Source organism: Toxorhynchites rutilus, chromosome 3 (genome assembly GCF_029784135.1).
Source record: "Toxorhynchites rutilus septentrionalis strain SRP chromosome 3, ASM2978413v1, whole genome shotgun sequence".
In the NCBI taxonomy this organism is placed as follows: Eukaryota; Metazoa; Arthropoda; class Insecta; order Diptera; family Culicidae; genus Toxorhynchites; species Toxorhynchites rutilus.
Genome location: NC_073746.1, coordinates 70,920,360 through 70,946,095, shown reverse-complemented (window position 1 = coordinate 70,946,095; position 25,736 = coordinate 70,920,360). Strand labels below are relative to the sequence as shown.

General features: G+C 36.7%; 1 protein-coding gene across 3 annotated transcripts in view; it reads right to left on the bottom strand.

Annotated features, from left to right (window-relative positions):
* LOC129772801 (uncharacterized) overlaps nucleotides 1-25,736 on the bottom strand; it is a 132,639-nt gene that overhangs the window by 3,068 nt on the left and 103,835 nt on the right. For all 3 annotated transcript variants that reach the window (XM_055776273.1, XM_055776272.1, XM_055776275.1), the window contains 3 exons: nucleotides 16,030-16,315; nucleotides 15,828-15,968; nucleotides 14,798-15,020 (listed from right to left, as the gene is read on the bottom strand). In XM_055776273.1, the coding sequence (XP_055632248.1) occupies nucleotides 14,798-15,020; nucleotides 15,828-15,968; nucleotides 16,030-16,315 (650 nt within the window). The remainder of the gene's footprint in view (nucleotides 1-14,797; nucleotides 15,021-15,827; nucleotides 15,969-16,029; nucleotides 16,316-25,736) is intronic.

The window sequence follows — 25,736 nt, the reverse complement described above, 5'->3', positions numbered from 1 at the left end:
CTACATCCGAAGGTACATATTTCCCCTACCTTCGAATCCAGCCGTCTTCCATCAGCTGTTCCAGTTCTCATTGGAATGGGGGTGATTTGTTGATGTCTTTAGCTATTTCGCTATTGAAATTGCGGTCGTTTTTTTCGATTTTATACGCCGGGCGAAAATGCTCCTCCTTATGGGGAGTGGCGTCTCCATTCATTCGACTTCGGTCTCCGTTTCTGCACATTGTAGTTTCTGTCCTTTTCTACTTCCCTGTCCAAGTTTCGTTCCTCAATCCGAATTCTACGGTTTATTCAATCGTTCGTTTTTCTTATCCATATTCTGTTCAAATAATCAATTTCCTGTTTTCCATCAATTTTTCCATCTGTTCCAATTTCTGTCGCAGTGTTTCTATATCTTCTCCTTGTTTTTACAGCATGATTGAAGAGTACTAGTTCCTTCACCCTGATTTCGTGTTCACTTTGACTATCGTTCTGTTGGTTCTAAACGTTAACCACGCCATCATACAGGGTGCGGCAGCATAACTTCCTTTTTTCAAAACTCAATAAAAACTATTGTATGCATCGGAAAATATTTATTTATTTTTTATAATGTAGGTACATGTCTAAAGTTTTTATTCACATTGTTTTGAAGATCAAATCTGTTAGGTGACGTCGCCCATTCTCCATACATTTCGTAAACCGATTTCTGGCGTTTGTCATGACTCTTGTTAGCATAGCAGGTGTTATGTTGGCAATTTCTTCTTGGATGTTGGTCTTCAAATCTTGTAGGGTTCTAGGACGGTTCACATAAACACGGGATTCCAAAAAACCCCATAGAAAAAAATCATAAGGGGACAGATTGGGAGAGCGTGCTGGCCATTCCAAATCGCCTCTAATTGAGATAAGGCGCTCTGGAAAGTGTTGCCTCAAAACAGCCATCGTTGCTCTTGAAGTGTGTGCTGTTGCACCGTCTTGTTGGAACCAAGTGTCCCCCAAATCCAAATTTTCTAGCCGTGGGAAAAAATAAATTTGTAGCATGTTTACATACCGGTCCGAATTCACTGTCACTGTAACCTCATTTTCCTCAAAAAACCAGGGACCAATAATTCCAGCTGAGGTAATTGCACACCACACTGTGACTTTGGGTGAATGCAAAGGCTTTTGATGCAATTCTCGAGGGTTGGTGTCAGCCCAGTAGCGCATGTTATGTTTGTTAACCGACCCACACAAATGAAAATGGGCTTCATCGCTAAAAAAACAATAGCACCCTCGGGAATTTGAATTCACGTTCTGAACTATCGCCATCTTATAAGGATGAAAATGAAGATCATCACGAAGAATTCTTCTCACAGAACGATCGGACAGTCCAAGGGCAGATGCGTGTTTGCGCGCAGAACGCCGTGGTGATCGCAACATTGACGCTCTCACTGCTTCAATGTAAGTTGCGTGTTTTTGTGCGTCTCTAGTAAGACTCAAGCTAATGATTCCGCGTGTTGCGGTCTCTTTACGATAGAATATCGCGTGTATGTACATTTTAGTGACGCCGAAATAAACGGAGTCATCACTGAAGAAGGTTTCTACCCGGAAAGGAATTCTCGATGAAGGGGTTGGTCACTTCGAGAACTTCTCAATTAACCCTTAGCGGATAAATGTCACCATACTCGCAACATTGCAAGTATTCTAAAAAAAATGAATACCGCCATACATGCGGCATTCCGTTATATTTCAGGAATTCTGTTATGTCTTTTTTATGCATGCAACGTAATCTGGAGCATTCCTTTCCGAGCACCTTTTTTCGCTCTGGAAATAAAGCACTTAATTTCTTAAAAATCCGTCGACCAATTGGTCATCGTTCTAGAAAAATGCGCTCGTTCGTTAAAGGTAAAACTAGGTTAAAGGTTAAAACTATGGAGTTTCTCCATGCAATTTCGTTTACCTGTTCGGATTTATGTACCCTGGAAAATGATTTGTAACAAATGTATGCAACTTGCTCATATCGCCGCGTACAGTTGCAATGAAAAAATGGTGCGCATGTTGCGGGGAGAAACCTGAACAGAGGAAATGTCTTGTTTGTGACGAGGCTCCTCATGTTGTAGAGACAACGAGGAGAAAAAACGAAGCTTTGGTAGGAGTAACGTTTTTGACGGATTTATGCATATGTGTTTAAGAATTCTGTGTCAACGATGCAGAACAATCCCTGATGTCTCATGCAAAACGACGAGCCCATTGCTTTCAATATGAGAAGTTTCTGGACAGGATGACTCAAGAAAAAGGAGGAATACTTCTTTTCCCTCACTCCCCAGGAAATTCGAAACTTCCCTAGTAGAAATCAAGCCTGGAATAGAACGTGTTAATAAGAGATCGAACTGATATTTACCAGACGCACTCATTAACCAGGGGACATCAGCACTTCCTAGAGCACATTACACGCTCTCATACCTTTTGTACGAATTTTTCGTTTTTTTCAATATTGATAACCCTCTCAAAAACATAAAATTATCATTGCTTCCACTAGTGAAAACAAGAAAAATATGCCTTTTCAGCAGCGTTCATCTCCGTCGATGTCTATTTCGATGCATGAGATCAAGTATTTGCAAATGAGAGGCAGCACTTGAAGCGATCATGACGTTTTGGTTCGAATGCTTGTGTATAGTGAAGTGCTCACCGAAGCAGAGTTTTCTCGTTCTCGTTTGTGCCATGGCCCGTTGTATGTAACAACAAACGAATGCCACGGGAGGGAATGACATCTGCAAGATCATGTTGGAAAGAACGAATGTGAGTTTTTCAGTGGAACATTCAATCGACAAACACCAATAAACTTTATTTCCTCGAATTTGAATTGACTGGATCTAGTTTTACATGTATTATTGTTGACATTGAAGCCTGCATAGTGACAGTACGTAGGTATCAACTGAAGTTTCCGCTTGCTGTTATGACAAACGATGAAGATCAAAAAAAGGAAAAAAACAAGTCGTTAGAAAAATTTTAGAAAACCTGCAAACCGGAAAAATTTCATGAATAGATGCGCTATCGGTATATCGTCGTTTTGTAAAATTTCGGATTCATAATATTATTGGGTTCTTTTGTTGCAATTTATATGCAAACAAAAGCTTGAGTGTGACAGCCATCTTGTCCCATGCAGAAGCTTCATAAGATTTTTGTCCCGGAATTTGTCTGAAGTCAACCTTCAAACACAGATAGAATTTTCATATACTTTCATTAGGGTGGCAGCGAAAATGGTTATGTCAAATTTCAAAAACAGACCATGTACAATTTGTTTATTGGCCCAAAAAATTACCTGTGCAAAGTTTCAGCTTCATCGGATATGATTTAGGGGTGCCTCAATGCGCTCAAAGTTTTGATTTTTGATCCTCGAAAATCTTCCAAGGGGAGTAAAAGAAATTTGGAAAATCCAAATTTTTTTTTCGATGCCAAATGTCTTAAAAATGCATAAAAAGTCGAAATCTGGGGTTATCTCGAAAAAAAATCGACTTTTTGGGACTTAGCCTGAGTGGCCAGAAAATCTAAACATTGAGTGCTTTGAGGCACCCCCTAAATTATATCCGATTGAGCTGAAACATTGCACAGGTCATTTTTTTTGGGCCTATAAACAAAGTGTACATGGCAGGTTCTTCAAATTCGATAATTATTTTTTTTCCATATCTTCATTGCCTCACAGTCCCAAAAGGTCGATTTTCGGCCAAAATTTTTTTTTTCGAGATGACACCAGATCTCGACGTTTCATGCATTTTAAAGTCATTTGGCATCGAAAATAAAATTTCGATTTTCCAAATTTCCTTTACTCCCCCCTTGAAAGATTTTCGAGAATCAAAAAATCAAAACTTTGGGCGCTTTGAGGCACCCCTAAATCATATCCGATTGAACTGAAACTTTGCACAGGTAATTTTTAGGGTCAATAAACAAATCGTACATGGTCGGTTTTTGGAATTCGATGATGAAATTTTTTGCATACATCCATTGCCACCCTAACTTTCATATATTTGAAAAAAATGCAAACGCGAGTGTTTACACACAAAAATGTTAGAGTAAAACATTATTTTTTCAGGAGTCTCCATACAAAAATGCCATGTATACCAGAAACTATAAAAGAGTTAATGTCTTCGACAAAAGTTCGTATTTTAAAAAGATCTAAAACTTTCTCAAATACGCTATCGCTATCATGACTTTTAACAAAATTGAGATTAGTTGTAATTTTTCCAGAGAAACCATGGAAAAGTTATTGTTATAAAAAAATTTTCCCCTGTAAAAGTGCCCATATTGCGATCTATGGCGTTGGAAATTGGAAGGGCATACGTTTCTGGGAAAAATGAATTTAAAATTTTAAAATATTTTTTTTTCGGTGTAGTTTTTCTTTAATTTCTTTTATATTTTTTTATGAAAATTCAAACAATTTCCTACATTTCGTTCTTTGACTTTGAGTATTTTGTAAATATTATAGTTTTTTGAGCAATGAATTTTTGTAAAAAGTAATGAAAAAAATTTGTCTTTGTTGCTGCCAATGGCCAGTCGAATTGGCATGAAATCCATCAATAGTGAAGATGAAGGTAAACATAATCGGAAGCTTAGGTCAGATTGGAAATTAGTTGAATCGGGTTGTCAAAGTCGTAATCGAAACAGGCGAAACGTCGACAAATGGGTCGTATAAACGTATCTTGAAAATAGAAATGATCATCCATATCTTTGGACAGTTTTCCGATTAATTCTACACACATACACAAATTTGAATTTTCCCATTGCTACAAATATATAAACTGTATAAGAAAAAACAACTGAGCTGTAAAAGTTGTCAAGTGCCAAAGTGAAAACGTAAAACAAAAAAAAAGTGTATGGGATGGAGAAATTATTAGAATTGATGTAAGCGTATAGTCACATGTTTCCAACGATAGGTTGTTATGGATGGGTACAGGCATCCCGAACCATTGGTGTGCTGACAAATAGCAAGAACGAAAGCCGAGCATTGACTGGCGGAGTAAATTATTATTCAGGATTGAGAATGTGCTGCGCGAAAAATGGAGTGATGGAAATAGCTTGAATGGTCGGGAAAAAATACGAATCAAATAAAATTGAACATTTAAAATCGACCAAAACACCAAGCATTGAGTTTGATGTAATGACCCAGAACTGTAACACTTATATTTTTTCACGTTCATGCTTCGGCATGTTAAAGGTCAATCGAAGAGTTTGTATAACCTGTTTTTATCTGTTATCCGTGCTCCAAACTAACTGCTACACATATGCACGCTAGCAGCCAGACAACTGTGGAACCAGTACTGTAAGGGTTAAGCACTAAATTGTATTTGATCACGAACGAAAGGTCACGGCTCCTTTGGCAATTCAGTTTTCGATTGGAGCAGGAAGTCAAGCATAAGGTTGATATATGTTTGATTCGTTCGGAAAAACGTGCATTCCAAATGCTTAATGCATATTCATGTGCCCAAAACAAAAGTTGGAAAGTTATTGTAATATTAGAAGAGAAAATGAGCAAGGTTATAAATTAAACAGGAATCGTGAAGCTGACTTGCAATCAACATCTGAAAATTAGCCTCATAGCTAGCGGAAACGATTCAATATGAGAGCGACATAATTGCTTGATGAATGTCTTTTTGCGCTGAATGATACTCTAACCGTGGGACCTACTCTGCTCTCGCCCAGAGCTATAGGCATTCAGCTGGTAATTGTAATGTATTGCTATTCTCCGCTATTAACAAAGGACGAAATAAAAAAAACATATAACACACACAAACACACCATACACCGTTGAACCTGAAATGATGACGGTCACAATAGGACCCCGGAAATCGGAGCACACGCTTCAACCGAGATGAAACATAACCATCATAAAGACACCCAAGAGGAAAGTATAGATACACACACCACATATGGTTTGGTCGGTTGAAGGCAAACAGAAAAAAAAACACAGTTTATTTCCTGACGAACGCGCCTGTTAATGGATTGGAAATATGAACACCTATGGAAGCGATTTTCCCCTAGACGGGAAAATATGCGGAAAGAGGATATTAATTCACCCTCCGTGCGCGCTATACAACACGCGTCATCGAGTTTTGCCAACAAGCGTGTAAGAATGATTATGATGAAGATGAATTGATGGCTTCCACACGCATTATTGATTTGTTATAAGGGGTGCACGAGTGAGATAAATAGTAACATAACATGACAAGTGTGATATTTTCCATCTCCACCAATTTATTGACACACACACACATACACACACACATAAGAGAAGAAATTTAAAAAATCATACTTAATTGGTTGTTTAAGCTCAGTACTGGGTCCGCGAATTTTACGGCTTTCCATCATCATTGTTCAATTTGAGGAAAAGGTAAGTTGGGGTAGGATAGTGTCAGTTCAGATATGATGATAGGAGATTTGTAGCTTCATAGGGTTTTGTTGTGAATTAAAAATAACTAATTGATGGGATGGTCTTTTTGATGTCGGTGCTCTCTCGTTATAGTTTGGTCATTCTCTCCCATTTCCGGTAGGCGGAATCTTCCATCATCATTACTATTGCTGAATCGATGTTTGTCGTTGTTGACACCGATGTTGGAAGGAGGAAAACCAATGGGTTTGTGGACATGAGTTTATTGAGAGAAAAAAATTAAATAATCGAAAACAAAATGGGCCTATTACTGTGTTTTCCAAAATAAAGAGATATGATGGGATATGTATGAGGGGGATGGACATTTTGTCATTCAGTTCGGGAATTTAGGTTAATACAATAATTCGTGCGTGAAACTTGATTTCAGAATAATGCTGAAAGGCACTCTGTCACTAACAAAATAACGTCAACGAACACGTTTAAGCTTTTTCATTATTTTTCCTAATGCGAATGAATACACCGTTATAAAGGATATGGATGGGAAACAAGCGTATATTACAAAGTTACATTGAAAAAATGACAGCAATATTACAATTTATTATCGAATTAAAGCAATAGAACTAAACAGCTTTCTCTTCGCTCAATAAATTTACAGTGAAAAATTGTCACTTTGGTGAGGCAGTTTATTTACACGATTCAACTGTGTCTTCATGGTCAGTCTGGATAAAACTATTTTCAATTTAGTGTTAGTTATAATAATACAATGAATCAAAACTTTGCATATCCATTTGGACAAAATAGAATCTTTGATTATGATATTTTTAGAACTGGGTGATTTTTCGTGATCCCTGAATGATTGATTCGTGATTCGTAGTATGCGTTTGTTGTGCTATTGTTTGAACTGAAGTATTAAATGTGGGCTCAATTCTATGAATGATCCTTGAATTACTTTATCGAACATTGAACTTTAATTGAAGTATTTATTCGAACCATACATATATTATTTTCAAAAAGACGACATTGCAAACGTAACATTGAAGAAGGTAGCGCATATCAGCAATTCCAAATGAAATCGTCCTAAAAATGCAGATTTTAAAAACTTGTATTTTTGATTCCAATGAAAGTGTGTATTCCGTTTGGGTTAGAGGAAATATGAGTTTTCCATAGCAATTGGGAATTTTTTGACTCAAGCGTAACTTTTGAAAAGGGCGTATCGATTTTAGAAAGAGAAATCTTTGATAATTTATATCTCAAAAACTATGAGTCGTACCGAAATAGTGTCTTAGAAAGAGTTGTAGAGTATTGATGGTTTAATATGAAAAAAAATGTACACTGGGAAAAAAAAATTAGTACTCTTTTTTATATTTACAAAATAAAAATTCAATTTGCAATATCCAAAATACATATTTTTTATTTTTTTTCATACAAAAAAAAAGTCATGCAGAAAATTTAAAAAATGGGCTCAAGATGGAAAAAACTATTTTTGACGAATTTTGTTGAACATCGAATTTTTAGGAATTTTCGAAACTTCGGGTTTTTTTTAATCACAAATTATGAATCCTGATGTTATTTAAAACAAAAAAGGGTTATTATCAATCTCCTTCTAAATGTATCCATTCTCGAGATATTTAAAAAAGTATTTGTAATTTATTGACTTTTTAATAGTAAATAGGCCCTTTAAATATGTTTGTCGTGTTATACCATCATGTTCATGAGATTTTATGAATTCGCTTATAATTTCCAACAACTTTTTTAAATACATCGTTATGGTAAAGACATATGTTTAGGAGTTACGTTACGAATCATTCGAAGACATGTGGGTTAATACAAAACGTAGCAAAACTAAAAAATCTTTTTTATCTTAATACAAACTTAAATCAATCAAAACAATTGTTGGAAATTATAAGAAAATTCATAAAATTTCATGAACATGACGGTATAACACGACAAACATATTAAAAGGGATTATTTACTATAAAAAACACAATAAATTAGAAATATTTTTTTTAATATTTCGAGAATGGCTACATTTAGAAGGAGATTGACAATAACCTTTTTTGTTTTAAATCACATAAGGATTCATAATTTGTGGCTTAAAAATTACATTAAAATGATACAAAACTTCGAAGTTTCGAAAATTCCTAAACATTCGATGTTCCACAAAGTTTGTCAAAAATAGTTTTACCATCTTGGGCCTATTTTTTAAATTTTCTGCATGACTTCTATTTTGTATGAAAAAATAAAAAAAAATTAAATAAAGGTATTTTGGATATTGCAAATTGAACTTTTATTTTGTAAATATAAAAAAGAGTACTAATTTTTTTTTCTAACCCAAACGGAATACACACTTTCATTCGATTCAAAAATACTCATGTTTTGTCATTTGTCGATTTCATTTGGAAATACTCATATATAAGGAAGTATTATAAGCAAGCTTAAAAATAATTATATGTTACATTTTTAAAACGTTAGTTTTGTTGTCAAGTTATGGCGAAAAAAAATACGGAGAATATCGTCATGTGAAAAAAAACCTCAGCTTTCAAGAAAAAATATATAAAAAATGAAAATGCCCTTGGTCCCGAGACCATGTAAACCAGGGTTTCTCAAAGTGAGGTCGATATTGGTTTCTAAAGGGTCGACATTAACGAAAATTTATTTTGGGGGTCTCTACGAGGTCTAAAAATTGACCCCCATTAATGAATACAAGTTCTATTTTGAATCTTCCAAGATACAGTACAAGTTGTGTTACGTGTTCCAACTCGATTTCTAGTAGAAAGTATTATTGTTTTACTTTTCAATAACTCAACAAATAGATAGGCGCGCATAAGTTCGTATAAAATGAAAAATTTGGCAAGAGCATTTGGCATTGCGTTCTGAAATTTGTTGGAGCTTTAACACTCTTTTTTTTTAATTCAAGAGTAGAAATAGAAAGAAAGTCACCAGGTTGATCTCATAAGACTGATTTAAAAAAAATATTATCAACGTACGATTTTTATGTTTTTTTTTCAAAAATTAATTTCCTACTCCAGTATTTGTAAGTAATTTGTATTAATATTTAAATAATTAAATAATTATTTTGTTGAATTTTGGTGAGTAAATGATGACAAGTTTACCCGCTTAAGACTTTGGTAAAGCATCCAAATATCCAGACCGTCTTTCGTCTAGTCCAGATTTTCCGCATTTTACCTAGATTTCCCAAATTAAAAAAATAAATTTTGCAATCACATTTGACTTTATTGAATTGGTTTGGAGAGCTAGTTTGTGCTAGTTTTACTGAAACAATTATTCAAAATGGCATCACTGATATCACCGAAGGGATTGGGAAGCCATACTGAGCTGGCTTTCTCAGAGCACCGATAGGCATGCTGGTTTTTACAAAGTATGTAGTAAAGACATAAAATGTACTGGAGGATTGAAGAATTTCTTGCAGCATGTTGCGACTGAGAAGCACAAAAGCGACTGCTGTGATCACGAATGTCCTCGGAGATGGTCAACACGAGGAGTCCATTAGTCATTTGCGAAGCAATCCTTTCAGTTTAATTGCCGTACACGTTGATCAAATTTCATCTGTCAAAAAGAGTCAAATATTTGGCTTCGCTCAAACAGTGTATGAGCACCCTTATAAGCCAGAAGTAGCTAAATATTGGAAGGATGGTATACTGTCCGTGAATGATTGTTTTCATTACCTTATACAGGTTACCGAAACGGATTCTAGAACGTTGTATAACGAAATGGTTTAGTTGTTCAAGTTGGACAAAATTGCATACCAAATTTGTTTGACTGGCTATGGGGCTGGTGAAGCAAGGATCATGACTTCACCAGGCTTGCTTGGCGCTTGCTTATAAGTAAAGTGACCAGATGGTCATAGGTCTAACGCGGGACACAAAAAACAAAACGTTATGTATATACGTTATGTGAACATAAACCATAGTTTAGCGAGTCTAAACTGATCAGTATTATTTCTTTCTGAGTATCGGCACTCATTTATGATTTTTCGGTGGTTTAGATTTTGTTTACGCCCGAAATTCACTCGCTCAATCAGAGCATTTACGCCTGACAAGCACGATTCAAATTCTACAATTTTCTTCAAATTACCGAATGGAATGCTCGAAAATTCCAATTCTTTTTTCATCGATTTTAGTGTTAACGTATGCATTCAAAATAATGGACTAATTTCGGATGGCGATGAAAGATAATTTATAGGAACAAATTTTCTTTAAATCTTACGTTTATTAAGTCTGCAACAAAAATGATTCAAGGCTGTTGATTCGCAGCAGCAGCACTGTCAAGCAACTTGATGATTTTTCCTTACTGCAAGATCCACCCCACAGCGAAGGAGTTGGACATCCTGAGGCACTTTGTGTCCGCCAGATATAGCCGATCTGGTATTTACAATATCATCTCTTTGCGCTCCTTAAGCTGGGAGATCGAAAACCAAACGGTGGCCAAACGGTGGAGAATAATCTGGCCAAAATGGACATTTTTATGCGGAAGCGTCAGACTAGACCGGCCGTATCTGAGCAGCAGGCAATCACCCAAAAGGGGTAGTTTAAGGTGCTGGTTAAAAACTTATTTCCGACGAAAGAAGTGAAAAACTTCTTTTCGTACTCATAATGAAAGACGAGACGTACTTGATGCTAGACCAGGGGACTGGGTACTTTACGTTCCCCAGGTAAGCGATGACGTCGATTGTATCATTCACATCTCTCGAAGAAGGTCCTTCTCTGACAGACACGAAGGGAATGTCCAAGCCGCTCTTCTTTCGAGTCATATGGTGAACGGGGAGATATATAGTACGAAGTGCTTGCCGGAGTTGGGGAGGTGATGTGGTCTTTATGCCGAACCTGGGATCAGCCCATTATGCCAATAGATCACTGGAGGATGGATCGGCTGGAGATAAACATTGTCGCGAAGACCACCAACCTTCCCAACATTCCCCAGCTGCGATCGATAGAAAACTTTTGGGTGAATGGCCAAAATAGAGAGACAGACGACCACCAAAGCCAATAGGGGACTTTATTAAAACCATTTTCCAATTTTGTTGCTGTCGCTTCCAGTTGACACCCTCTAAACAAAAAATTACAATGTCGGTGCGATGAAACCAGCTCAACGTATTAATTTTTGGATGCATTAGAAGCGCTCTTGAACAGTCTGCAAAATAAAAGTTTTTTTTTGAGATTCATCCATTTAAGAAAATCAACATGATCAAATTGTGATCTTGAAATATATTGATATCGCGGGACATTTTCATTTCTTTTGCCAAATGAAGGACGGAATCTTACGCGGGACATTTTGTTGAAATGCGGGACGTCTGGTCAGTTTACGCTTTTCATTATGATGTGTATTTGCTATGGTTCTGCCTTATGCTCTTCGTATGCGTGTAAGCATATTCCAGATGAAATTGAGCAAAATGATTAGCTGCAGTCTCTTGCGAACTAGTAAGTGTGTGTAAGATTCAGAAAATTCATGAATTAAAATTCTTGGAATTGCAGCATCCATGTGTGACTACTGGAAGCAGTGGTGCAAAGAGTGCTTGACCGATACGAATCACTCCGAATCTACTTTGGATTTGTGAAACATATTACAATTGAGAATTGAGAACGCCAAAGTGGTAGACTATTTTTGTCATACATACTCAAAGTGACAAGCTATTTTGAAGTAAAAGTTCTACCCATTCTTCATTTCAAGACTTTTCCGCACGGTATTCGATATTTTTTCACAAATGAGTTCATGCAAACGCTGAAAGATTTGAATAAAGGTGAACAACGAAATTAAGAGAGCTTGGAAAATGTGTAGGTTGGGGCAACGGCTGAACTACTCATTTAGGAATACGCAAATTATGGAAAAATATGTGTTGCTCGACTCATCGAATTTAAGACTAATTTAATGCATCAACTTAAACGACTCGGATATGATAAATCTGACCATGCAGGACCCGTCCAATGTAATCAGAAGAAACCATCAAACCATTCTACCGTTTACTGAAAATATTCCTAATCTGGTTCTCAGTGGAATGATTCAGTCAATTGATGAGGAATTCAGTGAGCTGCGTAATGTTGATTTTTCTGATTATTCTTCGAACCAATGTAATTATGTTTTGGGGTAAAGTTCTAGAAACAACTACCCGTGATGGTGAAATGGGATTCTCGCAATTAGGCAAATTTATAACAAAAATTTACTGAACACCGAAAAAAGTGGTTTGGTGCACAAACCATCAAGTTTGAGTATAATGCGTCGATATATGATAGGAAAAAAATGGTAAATTATATTTCACACATCAGACGTAAAAATGTTGATTGATTGATTGTGTTGAATTATAGAGGCTATAAATATTTGTAATTCTAGTCCCTTGTGGACAAACTCAAACCAAACTACTTCTTCATCTGCCTTGAGAAAGACACTTCATTGTCATTGCTCGTCAGCAATCCGTGTCCGCTTCTACAAACATCAAACGACGTTCTCGTGAAAATGTTCAATAAAATTCGCAATTAAATATATGAAACGTTGACAAAAATTCAGACAAATCAAGACTTTTAATTTTCCAACATCCAGATTTCTGTTCAATACACCTAGACGTTTTGACTATTATATGAAATGCAAATAACGCTACAGACAGAGCAACCTGGTGATTACGTCTATGCGAACAAATGTTCATTGAACGATTGAAAAAAGCATGCGTCTGGAAAAAATGTTTGAATCCGCAAAATATCCTAAGCCCTCGTTTTGCCGATAGTATCCTTCAAATGGACAGATTATTTCATTGAAAATTTGCATGGTTACGCTTGTAGGCAAAAAACAACAAAATTGTGTTTTCCCAACACTGATGGTGTAGATGATTACGTCTCATATGCAAACATGGGCAGTATAGGTATGCCATTCGAAAATGAATGAATTGTAAGATTCAAAATCAAAGGAAAATAAGAAGAAAAAGGCTGTAGGTAATCTGATTAAAATGTGCTGTTAGTTTCTGAAAAAAAAATCCATAAGTAGGCAGTTTTGATTATTTATAGTTCAATTGTCACGCATATCTTGAAAGTTGCGAGCTCTATTCCCTTCTGACCGGTGGGTTTTAAAGGTTAAAGGAGCGAATTTTCTCTCGAAACGTTGGTGTCTTTTGAGAAAAGAAGATTAAGGTGAAGGTGGAACGAAGCCATTGTAGTAGTATAGGTAGAACCACGTGTAAAAATGGGGTAATAGTGTTTGTGAGAGAAGAGCAATTTGTTTCATTTGTGTTGATTTTTGTACGTAAATAGATCAATTCACTTATCAGACTGTGGCGCTTCATTGACACGAGTCTTAGAAGACTTTTGAAAAAAATTACAATTCAATACTAAAGTAAAATGTATGAACGATGTGTTCCGATGAAGCAAATGCAAATATAAATATATATAGAAGGTGTTTTTGCATATGAAGTAAAATTTTGATTATACGCGAGCGTGACATGAGCAAATTTATAACACATGCGAATTGGGGCTCTTTTGGTATTAACAAGTTTTTTCGCATAGTAACTCGTTGTTGATAATCCCTTAATATTTTCCTTCGTTGATCGTATTGTTTTCACATACTCACGTTGTTGAGCCTTAACTCTTCTCTTCGTTGGCCGAGGCATTTTTATTGAATGTAATACTTTTCCGTTTACTATTTTTGAAAGCATAGGTAGCCGTGGCAGAGTTCCGAGCTCTGCAATTTAATTTTTTTGTAACCAATGTTAAAGTTGCTAAAACTTACATTATAGACCCATTAAACGTAAAAATAATAATTGTATTGATTTCAACACTATGACTTAGGAATAACATTTTGTTGCGTTGTTTTTATAGCTGTTTCGATGATGTTGTCTGGCATAAGTGTCGAAAAAATAACGATGATATCACCAATACAAACAAAACCATTGTGGGAAATTGAAAATGAAAATTTAACTTTCTTAGCACTAGCTCAAGTTTTGCGACGTTTTTCAGTGTACAGTGCGACGGCAGATGAAAATTTAATATCTTGTGAGTAATCGATTAGAGTTTGGTTGATATTACTTGATGGGAAGTGTGCGAAAACGATCATTTTCTACACACTGTTTCGCAGAATTTTCGGGCGAGGGGTGAGGGAGGATGAGGGAAGATGAAAGAAATGAACGTCATTGTGGCAGCCATTTGTGGCTTCCATCCACCTTCACCTTAAGTAAAATTGGTTGCATCGTATTCATGAACAAATCGAGTACGATTCAATGTAATTGATGTCGAATTGCACGGACACAACACAATCTAATTTCAACATGCAACATTAAATTTCTGTACATAAACAACAGTCTCGAACATACTGCTTAAACAAATTCCAAAACGAACCAACAAAGGTCTATCCCACAATATCACATCTCAACATTTTCTGGAAAACACATGATGTTAAATGAAGACACTCATTTAACATCTCTATACTCATGACAAAGATTCCAATTCCAATCGCGCAGTTAACCTACCGTCGAAATCCTCATCGTCCTCGTTGCGACCGCGGCAGTTCTCGAAGTAGAAGCTGGGCAGATTCTCCAGCACCTTGTTCAGCGTCTGCTGCTGGTACTTGTAACCCTCGCGTAGTCTCAGCGCCTGATGCGCGCTGAACTTGCGGATCTTGTTCCGCTGGAAAACGTAATTCTCACGTACCCAGTTCAGCTGTCCGGTCGAATAATCACGGACGCGGCGTACCTGTAATAAAGATTTGACAGGTGAAAAAAAAAGTTTCATTACATCTAGAGCTTGTCGCAGCAAATGGTCACACAACGAATAAGTGTGGACAGTTGGTTGATAATTAGATCAGTGAAACGGTGCGCAAAGTCAGAAGTCGACCGCAGCCACTGTCGTTGTGTTCACGTGACACGTGATTTATTCTCTCATCACAATGTTGGAAAGGGGCGAAACGCAACGACTGATGAAAGCTTATTATTCCAAGGTAGACAGAGAAAGAGACTTCCTCTGTACACAATTCGTGCCATAATTTATGTTTCTCCTGATGAGTTATGCGTCACTCTTTAGTAGTACTTTCCAGCCATGTGGAACCATAACGGCCAGAGAATAATAATTGCTGGAAATAGATTATTCAACTCGAAGGCTTGCATTGTTCCTAAGGAATACAAACGGGAGGCCTAAGGATTGTAACGAATGACTGAAACGAAATGCATTTGTGGAGCTTGGTTCTGACAAGAAGACACTAACAAATTAACTGAGAAAATATGATACTGTTCCATTTAACGAGGCGTTATATTTGTACGTTATAGAAGTACGTTGGAGTAATTGGATTATCCTAATTCAACATTTATAGTTTCTGGTTTCATTATATGGGCAAAAGTTTCAATATACTTTGCACGTGATGAATGGGCCCCTATTGAATCTTTCCATCTTCCGTACTTACTTGAAAATCTCTTTACAAAATTACCGTTTATCTATTAAGCGAATTTAAAACATCAGAAATTTTGGTTGTTGGTATTTTTTTTCGTAAACCATTCTGCTACTTACCTGATCATAATACTGATCCTTCAATGTCGTTAGATGATGGGTACCGATATCACGAATCTCCCGCAAATGTTTGGCCTGCGTCGAGTAGCTACTTTGAATCCATTCGACCTGCTGCGTGCAGTTTTCTTTGATGCGATGAACCTGAAAAAGCACGTTAAAACAACGTATTTTCTCACGAATATTGAATTAATTCAAACGCTACCTGTTGGGTGTAGTTTTCCCTCAGCCGCTCCAGCTGCTGGCTCTTGTAGTGTTCGATGTTATCCAGCATGGCATAGATCTGACGCGCTTTTGATGAGCTCTTATCGCCACGATAGCAATAGCTGCAACAGTTCGTGCAAATCAGTTCGATGATGCGGAACCGGATGAAAATTCGCCGGATAAGTTGGAAGATAAGCGTTAGTGCCAGGAATGTTGCCGCCGAGATAGCTCCGGTGATAATGCTGCCAATCTTCACCCGATAGAACACGATCGGATCGATGTACAGCCTATGACCGAGAACAAATTTGATAAATACATGTTTCGTCACTGCGAAGAAGCAAGGTATGGTAATCAATATATCGTGAATGCATCCTCATGGTGGAACGAGAATTATCTCTACACCTATACATTCATTTGCTATTCCAATTTATATTTAAATCCATCGATTTGCCATCACTAACTACAGTGCTGGCCGAAATAAAGTAACCGCCCAACTTTATTTGAAATATTTGAGTATAATTTCCGCAAACTCATTAGCATTAAAGGGTCCCTTACACGATAAATAATAATGACATAACTTCGTCAGAATAACAATAAAAATGATCGTGTAAGGTTGTCAAAATTGAAATGACGGGCATTAATGATGCATATCCGGATTTTCTGATCTCGCTCCATCATTTCTATAATAGGGCAGGGACACTATCATTCGCGGTGTCTAGGATACTGTGCGACATCTTGTGTTAAAATCTATGTTTGTGAGAAAATTTACTCTCTATCAGGTTAGTGGGCCCAAGAGAATTTTAAATCCCTAAAATTTGAATAAAAGTTATTACTTGTTGTTACTTGAATGCATAAAACACGTAGCACTAAACCTTACCTAATCTTTATTTATAATTTTTCTGAAATCCCTAACGAAATTCATTATTATAAAATAAAGTTATACCCAGATAATATTTTAGTTCAAGGTTTTTTCACCATTTGCGGAAAACTTGTTTTTCTACTACATAGAGCAACATATTTGATGCGAAGAAAGTGATTTTCATTTATATTATTTGATTTTAACAGTTTGCCCATTCCACCTGAAAATCCATTATCATTTTCGCTCACAACGATGAAGCACGAAGCATAAAATGTTAATTCGCGATGGCTACTATATAGTGTCGAAATCTATTACCCAATTACGGGAGTGAAGCACACGGGTAAGATACGGTGTCGACATCTACGAAGGTATTAAATGGTAATGAATGGAAGCATAATCTATTAAGATTACTATGATAAAATACAGTTTTAAATTGTTAATAGATCAATGAAAAGCATTTCAAAATATTTTATTGAATGTTCATAACATATTATTCTGAACATTCTTCATCCATTACTGAAAAACATTATAAGAGCTGATCAAATTGTTGAGATTATTATTAGAAATCATTATTAGAAACATGTTTCGTTTAGGTTTTTTTCTTTGTTTGCAGAAAACATTTCAAATTATTAACGGGGATGTTTATTTGACACAATAAATTGATTTTCATTGATAATTTTCATTTCGAAAATGTGTTGATTTCTCTTACGACTATGGAGGCCAGAGTTGCATTCCTGCAAGCGATAAGAATAATCGTGTAAGGTTGAAGAATAAGGTGATTGCGGAATGGAGTGATTCTTGCCACTATTGTCATTACTGAGAATGTCAATGCTACTGGTCGTGTAAGGGCCGCTTAACGGTTGCGTACGAGGATCGTTTGAAAAGTCTGTACAAAATCAGAGAGATGACACTACTGGTGCGTATCGAGGTTATGTTTAATACCAGAACAAACGCTAAAGCTAGCCGCAAATTGAGAAGTGTATAGCGCTCGTGGGCTAGCACAAGACGATCAACTATATCGCTATATCGCGACAGGTTACTCGCGCTATACGCGTCTCAATTTGCGCCTGGCTTAAAATTCAGCCAGATCGGGTTGTTTCTTTGTGTTTGGCGTTCGTTTCAATCGAGGAAGTCGAGTGACACCTGAAAATTAAATCAGAAGATTGCAGTTTTTATTAATATAGTGAACGTACTTTATTCTTTGTTTATAAATCTTTTGAAAAGACAAAAATTATTCAAGTTTTTAGTCAAGAATGTACTAGATTAGATACCGCGTCACTAAAATGGTTATAACCCGGTAAATGATAAAAATATCGAAAAAGCCTTCCAATGACATACCCTTGAATGGAATTCAAGAAAAAATATGAAGGAAAAATTTGAGGGGTTGTTTTCGAGACACGACCGCTTAGGATGTGGGACTACGTAATTTTTTTTTGTAATTTGTTGGTCTATCATTCCGGATATTATTTGCGAATACGTCGAAATTTCATAAAAAACTCTTTAGTAGAAAGTTAATAGGTTTAATGGCTTGCGTGGTTTTGTAGAATCATTTAGAAAAGGAACTTTTTTTTTGCCTTTGCGAGAACAATACACTAATTGGTCATATGTCACAATTTGTTTCTTTATATCAATTGCACTGAGTATTTAACGAGAGGCATCTTCCATGCATCGCCATTCAACAAGAATCAAACACGAGTCTAACTGATGCACACAGTTGGAGCGATAAAAATGGAACATCGCGAGAATGACCGTTCATGAAAAATCGTTTTTCGATTCTCGGTCAAATCCGTCAACAAAGCCAGGAGCTTGTTGCATCAGAACAGAGCCGATGCTATTGACATGTACAGGAAATGAACAAGTTCTAAGTATCGCGCAACGAAAACAAGCAAGCCAGAAAGCCAAACTCTGATGGCTAGAAGCGACCTGTAATCATTTGCACTCTTCTCTTTTTTCCATGGCTCGGATAGATGCACTTCATGTGAAATATTCGCTAACGTTCACAGCTCGAGGGAAACATAAAACATAAAACGAGCAGAATAAGCGTTTTGGACACAGAAAGATTCTGACAATTTTCCTCAGAGGAGATGCAATACTTATACGCTAGCGACAGCATACTTACTATGTGAGAGTGGAGTTTACTTCGCAAAATTTCTCTTTTCGCTATCCCCCTTCGTTGTTTCTCCTCTAGCGGCTGCATAAATTGCCCGTTATTGACAGCTCTGTTCGGGAACACAAATCGACAGAACAAATGCATGGGGAAATGGGAATGCTTCCAAGTCTCATCAATCTAAACCATATACAGACTATGGGATTGTAATGTATAGCATATCGAACAAATCTTAGAAAATTTCCGATTCGATTGATATGTGAATGATTTGGCACCCTTAGTGTAAGACGAAGTCCTACGTCAAAAAAAAAATTGATTTTTTAGAATTTTTAGTATCAAGACATCGCTAGTCTTGATAAGAAGTTTAGAGGGGGAAACTTTTTTTTTATTCTAGATCAACATGTCAAAAGGGTCTATCTTCTTTGATCGATTCTCTTCATCTACATTCTCTTTCATTAATAACTCCACAGTAACAGGATTTCCTGATGTGTTCGACGATAAGGAATGTGAAAGGGGATCTCGTTTGTCAAACTACATGACAAAACCGGAGCAAAATGTGTCTGAAAGGCCGTGGTTATCGAAAGAGAAAGTCGGTGAAGAGAATCGATCAAAGAAGGTAGACCCTTTTGACATGTTGATCTAGTATTTCTGTATTATTGTAACTTTTTGGCTGATTCGTCACTTTACTTCGACTTCGGAAGAATGGCGGGTTTGAGAACTAAACTCGTGACCTTTAGCGTGAGAGGTACGGAGGGGAAAACAACAAGACAACATCAATATGATTTAGAAAAATTTGAAAAGCGATACAAACAATTTTTAATTCTAGAATTGAACAATCTCCTTTGTATAAGAAATATATAATATATACCTAGTTCTACCGCACCTGTCAAATTGACAGATTTCTGATTAGCGCGTTTGCTGTTTTTTTTTACTTAGTTTATGTTAATGAAAGAATGTGATTTGACAAAAACAACATTTGAGCGGCTTAGAATGAAAGGAGTATCGATTCTCTCTTTTGGTCATAATTTAGCTGTAAATACATTTCCAGCTGTATTTGACAGTGTGGAAGATAGAACCTCATCTTTCGGATTCTATAGCTAACTTAAATTGGAACGTTTTTACAGTTGAGTTATTAACTGAATAAAAAGTTGATGTATAGAAATCGATCAAGTCACTTACACCCCTTGCATTCTGAGCACCTCATTTAATATGAGGGGCTTAGAATGAAAGGGGTGTAAGTGATTTGATCGATTTCTCAAATGGACTTATTGATGTCCACCATTCCATGGATGATGCATAGATTGTTATAAACTTTGAAATTGCCAGATCCGTCAATTTGACGGGTCTCGGTAGAAATAGGTATAGATGATAATGATTATGGAAGTTAAAGCCGGTAAACAGAAATTGAATATGAATAATAATCTATCCTTACATCTCATGAAAAGTCATCGAAAAATTCTAGAACAATACATAGAAATTATATAAAATTTTTGACCATGAAATTTGAATTCCGTCAAATTGACGGTTTCGGTAGTTCTAGTGTTAAAAGGCCCGGCTTCGAATTCATGGATTGTAATGGAATACATGGAATATGAGATTGTTAGTTTCAATTTCAGATTTGAATCCCGCGGATTTTTTCTATCCCATTTGTTTATCTATTTAGGTTCATTAGCATTTTAGCTGTTACAGAGCCACATTCAATCGTGTACATGTTACATGTTTATGGTATCTATAAACTGTAAACTACACAGTGGTCATTTAGGCGTAAGAGTATTCCATCTATTCCATTACATAAGGTAAATTACGCAGTAGCCATTTAAACGTTAGAGTATCCCCTCTTTTCTTCCATTGCTAGTAGACCGGACTTTACACACACACCTACTCGCTCAAGCACGTGAAAACGGTGCGAAAATAGACAAAAAATCGAAGAAACGTGCGCAAGCAAAGCAGCTGTCAAAAATTGACTGAATATTCAAAATGGTCAAACTTGCCAGTATATGTGCGGGACATGAGTACCAACCTAACATCACAAAAAAACCAAAATTGAATATCCGTAACCCGCGTGAATTCAAAAGCCGCGATACTTTTCAAATAAACCTAGTATGTGATTTCTGGGTTTCAAATTTTCATGATTTATTTAAGATTTTGGATTCTATATTGAAAATATTGGATGTGATCGAGAATACAGATTTTCGATTCCGGGCCCGTGACTTCCCACCGCATTTTGCCGTTCGTCCCGATTTGGAGCCTTCTGCTCTATGTGCGTATGAAATCCCTCCCGTTCCTTGGCTCTCTGAACGAAAGACTTGGACAGATTCAATTTTTTGACCACATCTCTGACCGAAGCATTGGGATTCCGCTTGAAGGCTTTCACGACACGCTTGTGATCCTGATTACTAATAGAACATCCATTCTGATCGCATCATTTTCCTTTCGTTCGATGCTCATGAGTCTCACGTCAAGGCGGATTTCCGGCACCTTTCGGGGCTACTGCTCATCACCGCCCAGCACAAGTTTGATGTTCCGGAGGATTCCTTACTTCCAGAAGCTTTCAAAGTTTGTCAAGAAATACATGTAATTCATGTTCGATCTGCACATGTGGCAAACGGAGTGCGCCGTTCGTGACTACCGGGCAGATCTACCTCAAGGAGTGTCTACAGAAGCGTCTGCTTCCTCTTTTGAAGCAACACGAGGGCCCTAAGATTTTCTGGCCGGATCAAGCTTCGTGTCCCTTTTCAAAGGATGTCCTGGAGTGGTACGAAACCAACGGGGTCACTTTCGTACCCAAGAGCATGCACAAACCAGACTAGAACCAGAATAGGACAGAATAAAATAAAATGAGACTCTGGATTATATCGTCGGCAAGATCGGATTGGTTCAATATATGTGTCCGCGTCAAGGTCTGTGTTTGAGTTTTAATGCTTTTGATAAGTATCCGAAATCCTGGAGGGGTGCGCGCGAACAGTATAAAACAAAGTTAAAATGGAATATATGCGCAATTAAATTATTTTCTTGATAGTTATAAGCAAATTAAATTTGGAAGAATGTCCACGTCCACGGAGGAGGAGAAAAAAAGGAGTCTAAAATAGAGCTTTTTCTGTCCAAATAGTATGTCTACTTCTCAAAATTATTCCCATCCTTCCATCAAAGGCACTATGTAGCGCATAATATGATTTCTAATAGCATGGAGTATTGACATACAACTAAAATTACAACACAGCCATGCGCAACCGAAAAGGCAAACTGTGTAGATTTGAGGTATTTTCTTGGGGTATTTTTTTTTATGCGGTCGCTATCTACCGCACAAAAAGTGAAGTGAAGTTTGTACGATTTTATTTTATGCGATTTTTTTGTGCGGTTCCTATGCCTCGCACAAAAACAGGTTTGCCTGTACTTACAAAAAGATAGGTTGGAAGTGGGTACCTTATTTTGAACACGTTGATTTAGAGAAAACGCGGAAGATTTTTTTAAAATTCAGATCAAAAACGTGTGCAAGAATCCTTCTACGAGCCTACCTATTCTAATCCCATTAGTGCTAGGAACATATACCACATTATTTGAGTTCCAAAAATATTTATTTAGTGTTTCCATGTTTTGCCATCGAAATTGCTGACTATGTAATGTGAAAATTAGATAAAAACTGCCATTGGGACAAATTAGTTTCTCTAATATGATGGCAGGATCAAAGGATGGCAGTCGTTACAAACACGGAAGCATATTATTCCGGAAGGGAACATTCATTATGAACGGTGTGTCGGTTGGGGAACGATAATTATTAATGACGAATTCTGTCTCCATGTTCGGAGTTGAAAAAACAAAATTCTGCCACCGACCGAGACTGATTCATAATAGATGAGTTGCTTGTACGTCAGTGACAGTTTTGTTTTTGTTGGCTTGCACGTGGAACATGCAAACATGGTATGGTAAAGTAAATGGAAAAATTACTTTATGCTATCATTTTGCAGTCATGGATCTACACAATCTGTATCCTAAGGTAAATGAGACTTCTAAAAATTGAACATCATGTGGTGTTACCTATGGCTATCTTATTTAAAAGCATTCCTTTTTTAATTACGTTACGTCGAAATTTTCTTCAAAACTGGCAATCAGAAGTTGAATGATTAATATTCAAACGATTACGATTCCATTTGTTCATGGAGAACTCGTGAAGAGAAACAATCGGTCACGATTGATAACATATGTTATAAAGTGACGTCTTGATTATATCACGCAATTTTCTAATAGCAATTTCTCTTGTTTTCTCGAAGACATTGTGTGAAAGACATTTTGGCTTAATTTTAGTTATTTTGTTCTTCCCATTCTATCGTATTATTCAAATTTTGAATTAATGTTTTGTATGAATTGCATTCTGTTTTTCAGAACTGCTATTTCCGGTTGATTACTGTAACTATTCTTCTTTTTTTTCTTCATCTTCATCTTTCTCAGCATCGATATCTTCATCCTTTTCTGATGGATCATTCACTATACCGATAATTTGGCTGTCGGAAAGTTGGATGTGAATTTTCCTCGATATATTGCTTTTATGTTTTGAATTAGTCCCTGATTCATCATTCTTTTGGCGTTGGAGAATCTTTAATCAGTCCATCGCCAGAGGAAATTTGTAGTCTTGCAGTCTTTTTCGTAGGTTTTTGTAGGTTGTAGTCTTTTTCGGGTACTTCCAGAACAAACTGATTGTAGAAGTATTCAAGAAATAGTTTCCGCTTTGAAACATCGAGGGGTCTTCGCTTTTCCAATTATCATCAATGGACGTTTATGAGTACCAGAAACATTGTAACATGAATATTATCCGGTTTTTGTCTTCCTTGATTCATGCGACGCCCTTTTTCCTCCAAATGAGTAAACCTGTACCTGATAATCATTTTGAAAAATAGGGCAGATTCGTTCAATTATATACCTGGTCAACGGTAAAATCATGAGTCTTCAAGTAATTGAAAAACTGCTCTTTAAAATTATCCATTGCACAAACTTCAAAATTAAGACAAGAATCGCTTAACTTCAACGACGCAGATACTATCAACCACCACAGCCGTATATAGCCGTTTCTAGCTTGCTGTATTTTCCATTAGAGTAAATATAGAATATCTTCCATCAATCAATTTAACCATTGAAACAATTCTACCTTCAGCAGCATATTTAATTTTTGTTATAGTACTCCATGATTTCAAAACATACAGTTTCACAAATAAGTCCTTTTCTTTTAGCATTCTTGTGATTGTCGTACGGTGTATACCGAATTGTTGAGCGATTTGTGATTTGTATTTTTTTAATTAGCTCATAACGCCTAGTTGTCTACACAAGACTAAATCTATCACAAAAAAGTATTACCGACCATCTCGAAAAGGAATTCTCATTTTTCGAAAAACGTGATAAAAGCGAAACATTTCGTGATAAATTCGAGAATGAAAAACACGCCCAGTGATATAATCGAGACGTTACTGTATTTCAGAATTTGTATGGATTAAATGCTTCCAGTTATATAAATTAACTAACTTAATTTTGTTTTAAGGACAAGTTGGTGGTGGAGGCATTGATTTTGTTTGAGATTAATTTTAAGAAAATATTCTTATTGAAGTTGGTTCAAATGCCTACGGAGTGTTTCGTGATTAAAATGAAGTTATCTTGGTTTCGTATTTTGTAGTATCAATTTTTCGAACTGGGAAATGCCGTCGTGAACATGCGAAAGATAGTGTCGAAATTGTTATTAATTACATTAGGATGTAAGAGTCGTTCTCTTGTATGAAAATCTGAGCATTAGATAACGAGCACATTTTTGCGTTTCCAGGTATTCAATGGCTATTTACAGCTATTCACATAGTTAATCAAAATAGCGTTTTTATAATTCTCCAGCATCTCTCGCATAATTAAAAATATATGAATGAACAAAATCAATAAGATATTTTTTCGCTGGGCAATGTTGCGATGTTGCTCAGAGCATTACTATAAAAATAATGAAAAAAGGTGCCCTAAGTACAGTTGGGAAATTAGATATGGAAGATTTAATTTTCATTTATAATCTTGGTTTTAAAAGCGTGGCTAGGTTGCTATAAAGGGTGTGTCACATCAAATTGCATCACGGAAAAAACGCTGTAGAAATTCGCCCAGTAGACCGATCCTTTTGAAAATTTTAGACAGTAAAATAAAAACTATTAAACAACTTTTGGCATTTTCTTTTTATTCATACTTCGAGCCCAAGCCCGTATGCTCGCACCTTCCTCTTTACCCCGTCCATAAGGTTCTGTACAACGTCAGGTTGTAGTTTTTTTTTAACAAAAAATCCATTTTCTCTTGAAGTCAGCCTCCGATTTGACAACTTTTGGGTTCTTCCGGAGGGCCTGCTTCATAATCGCCCAATATTTCTCTATTGGGCGAAGCTCCGGCGCGTTGGGCGGGTTCATTTCCTTTGGCACGAAGGTGACCCCGTTGGCTTCGTACCACTCCAACACGTCCTTTGAATAGTGGCACGAAGCGAGATCCGGCCAGAAGATGGTCGGGCCCTCGTGCTGCTTCAATAGTGGTAGTAAGCGCTTCTGTAGGCACTCCTTAAGGTAAACCTGCCCGTTTACCGTGCCGGTCATCACGAAGGGGGCGCTCCGCTTTCCGCAAGAGCAGATCGCTTGCCACACCATGTACTTTTTGGCAAACTTGGATAGTTTCTGCTTGCGAATCTCCTCCGGAACGCTGAATTTGTCCTCTGCGGAGAAGAACAACAGGCCCGGCAGCT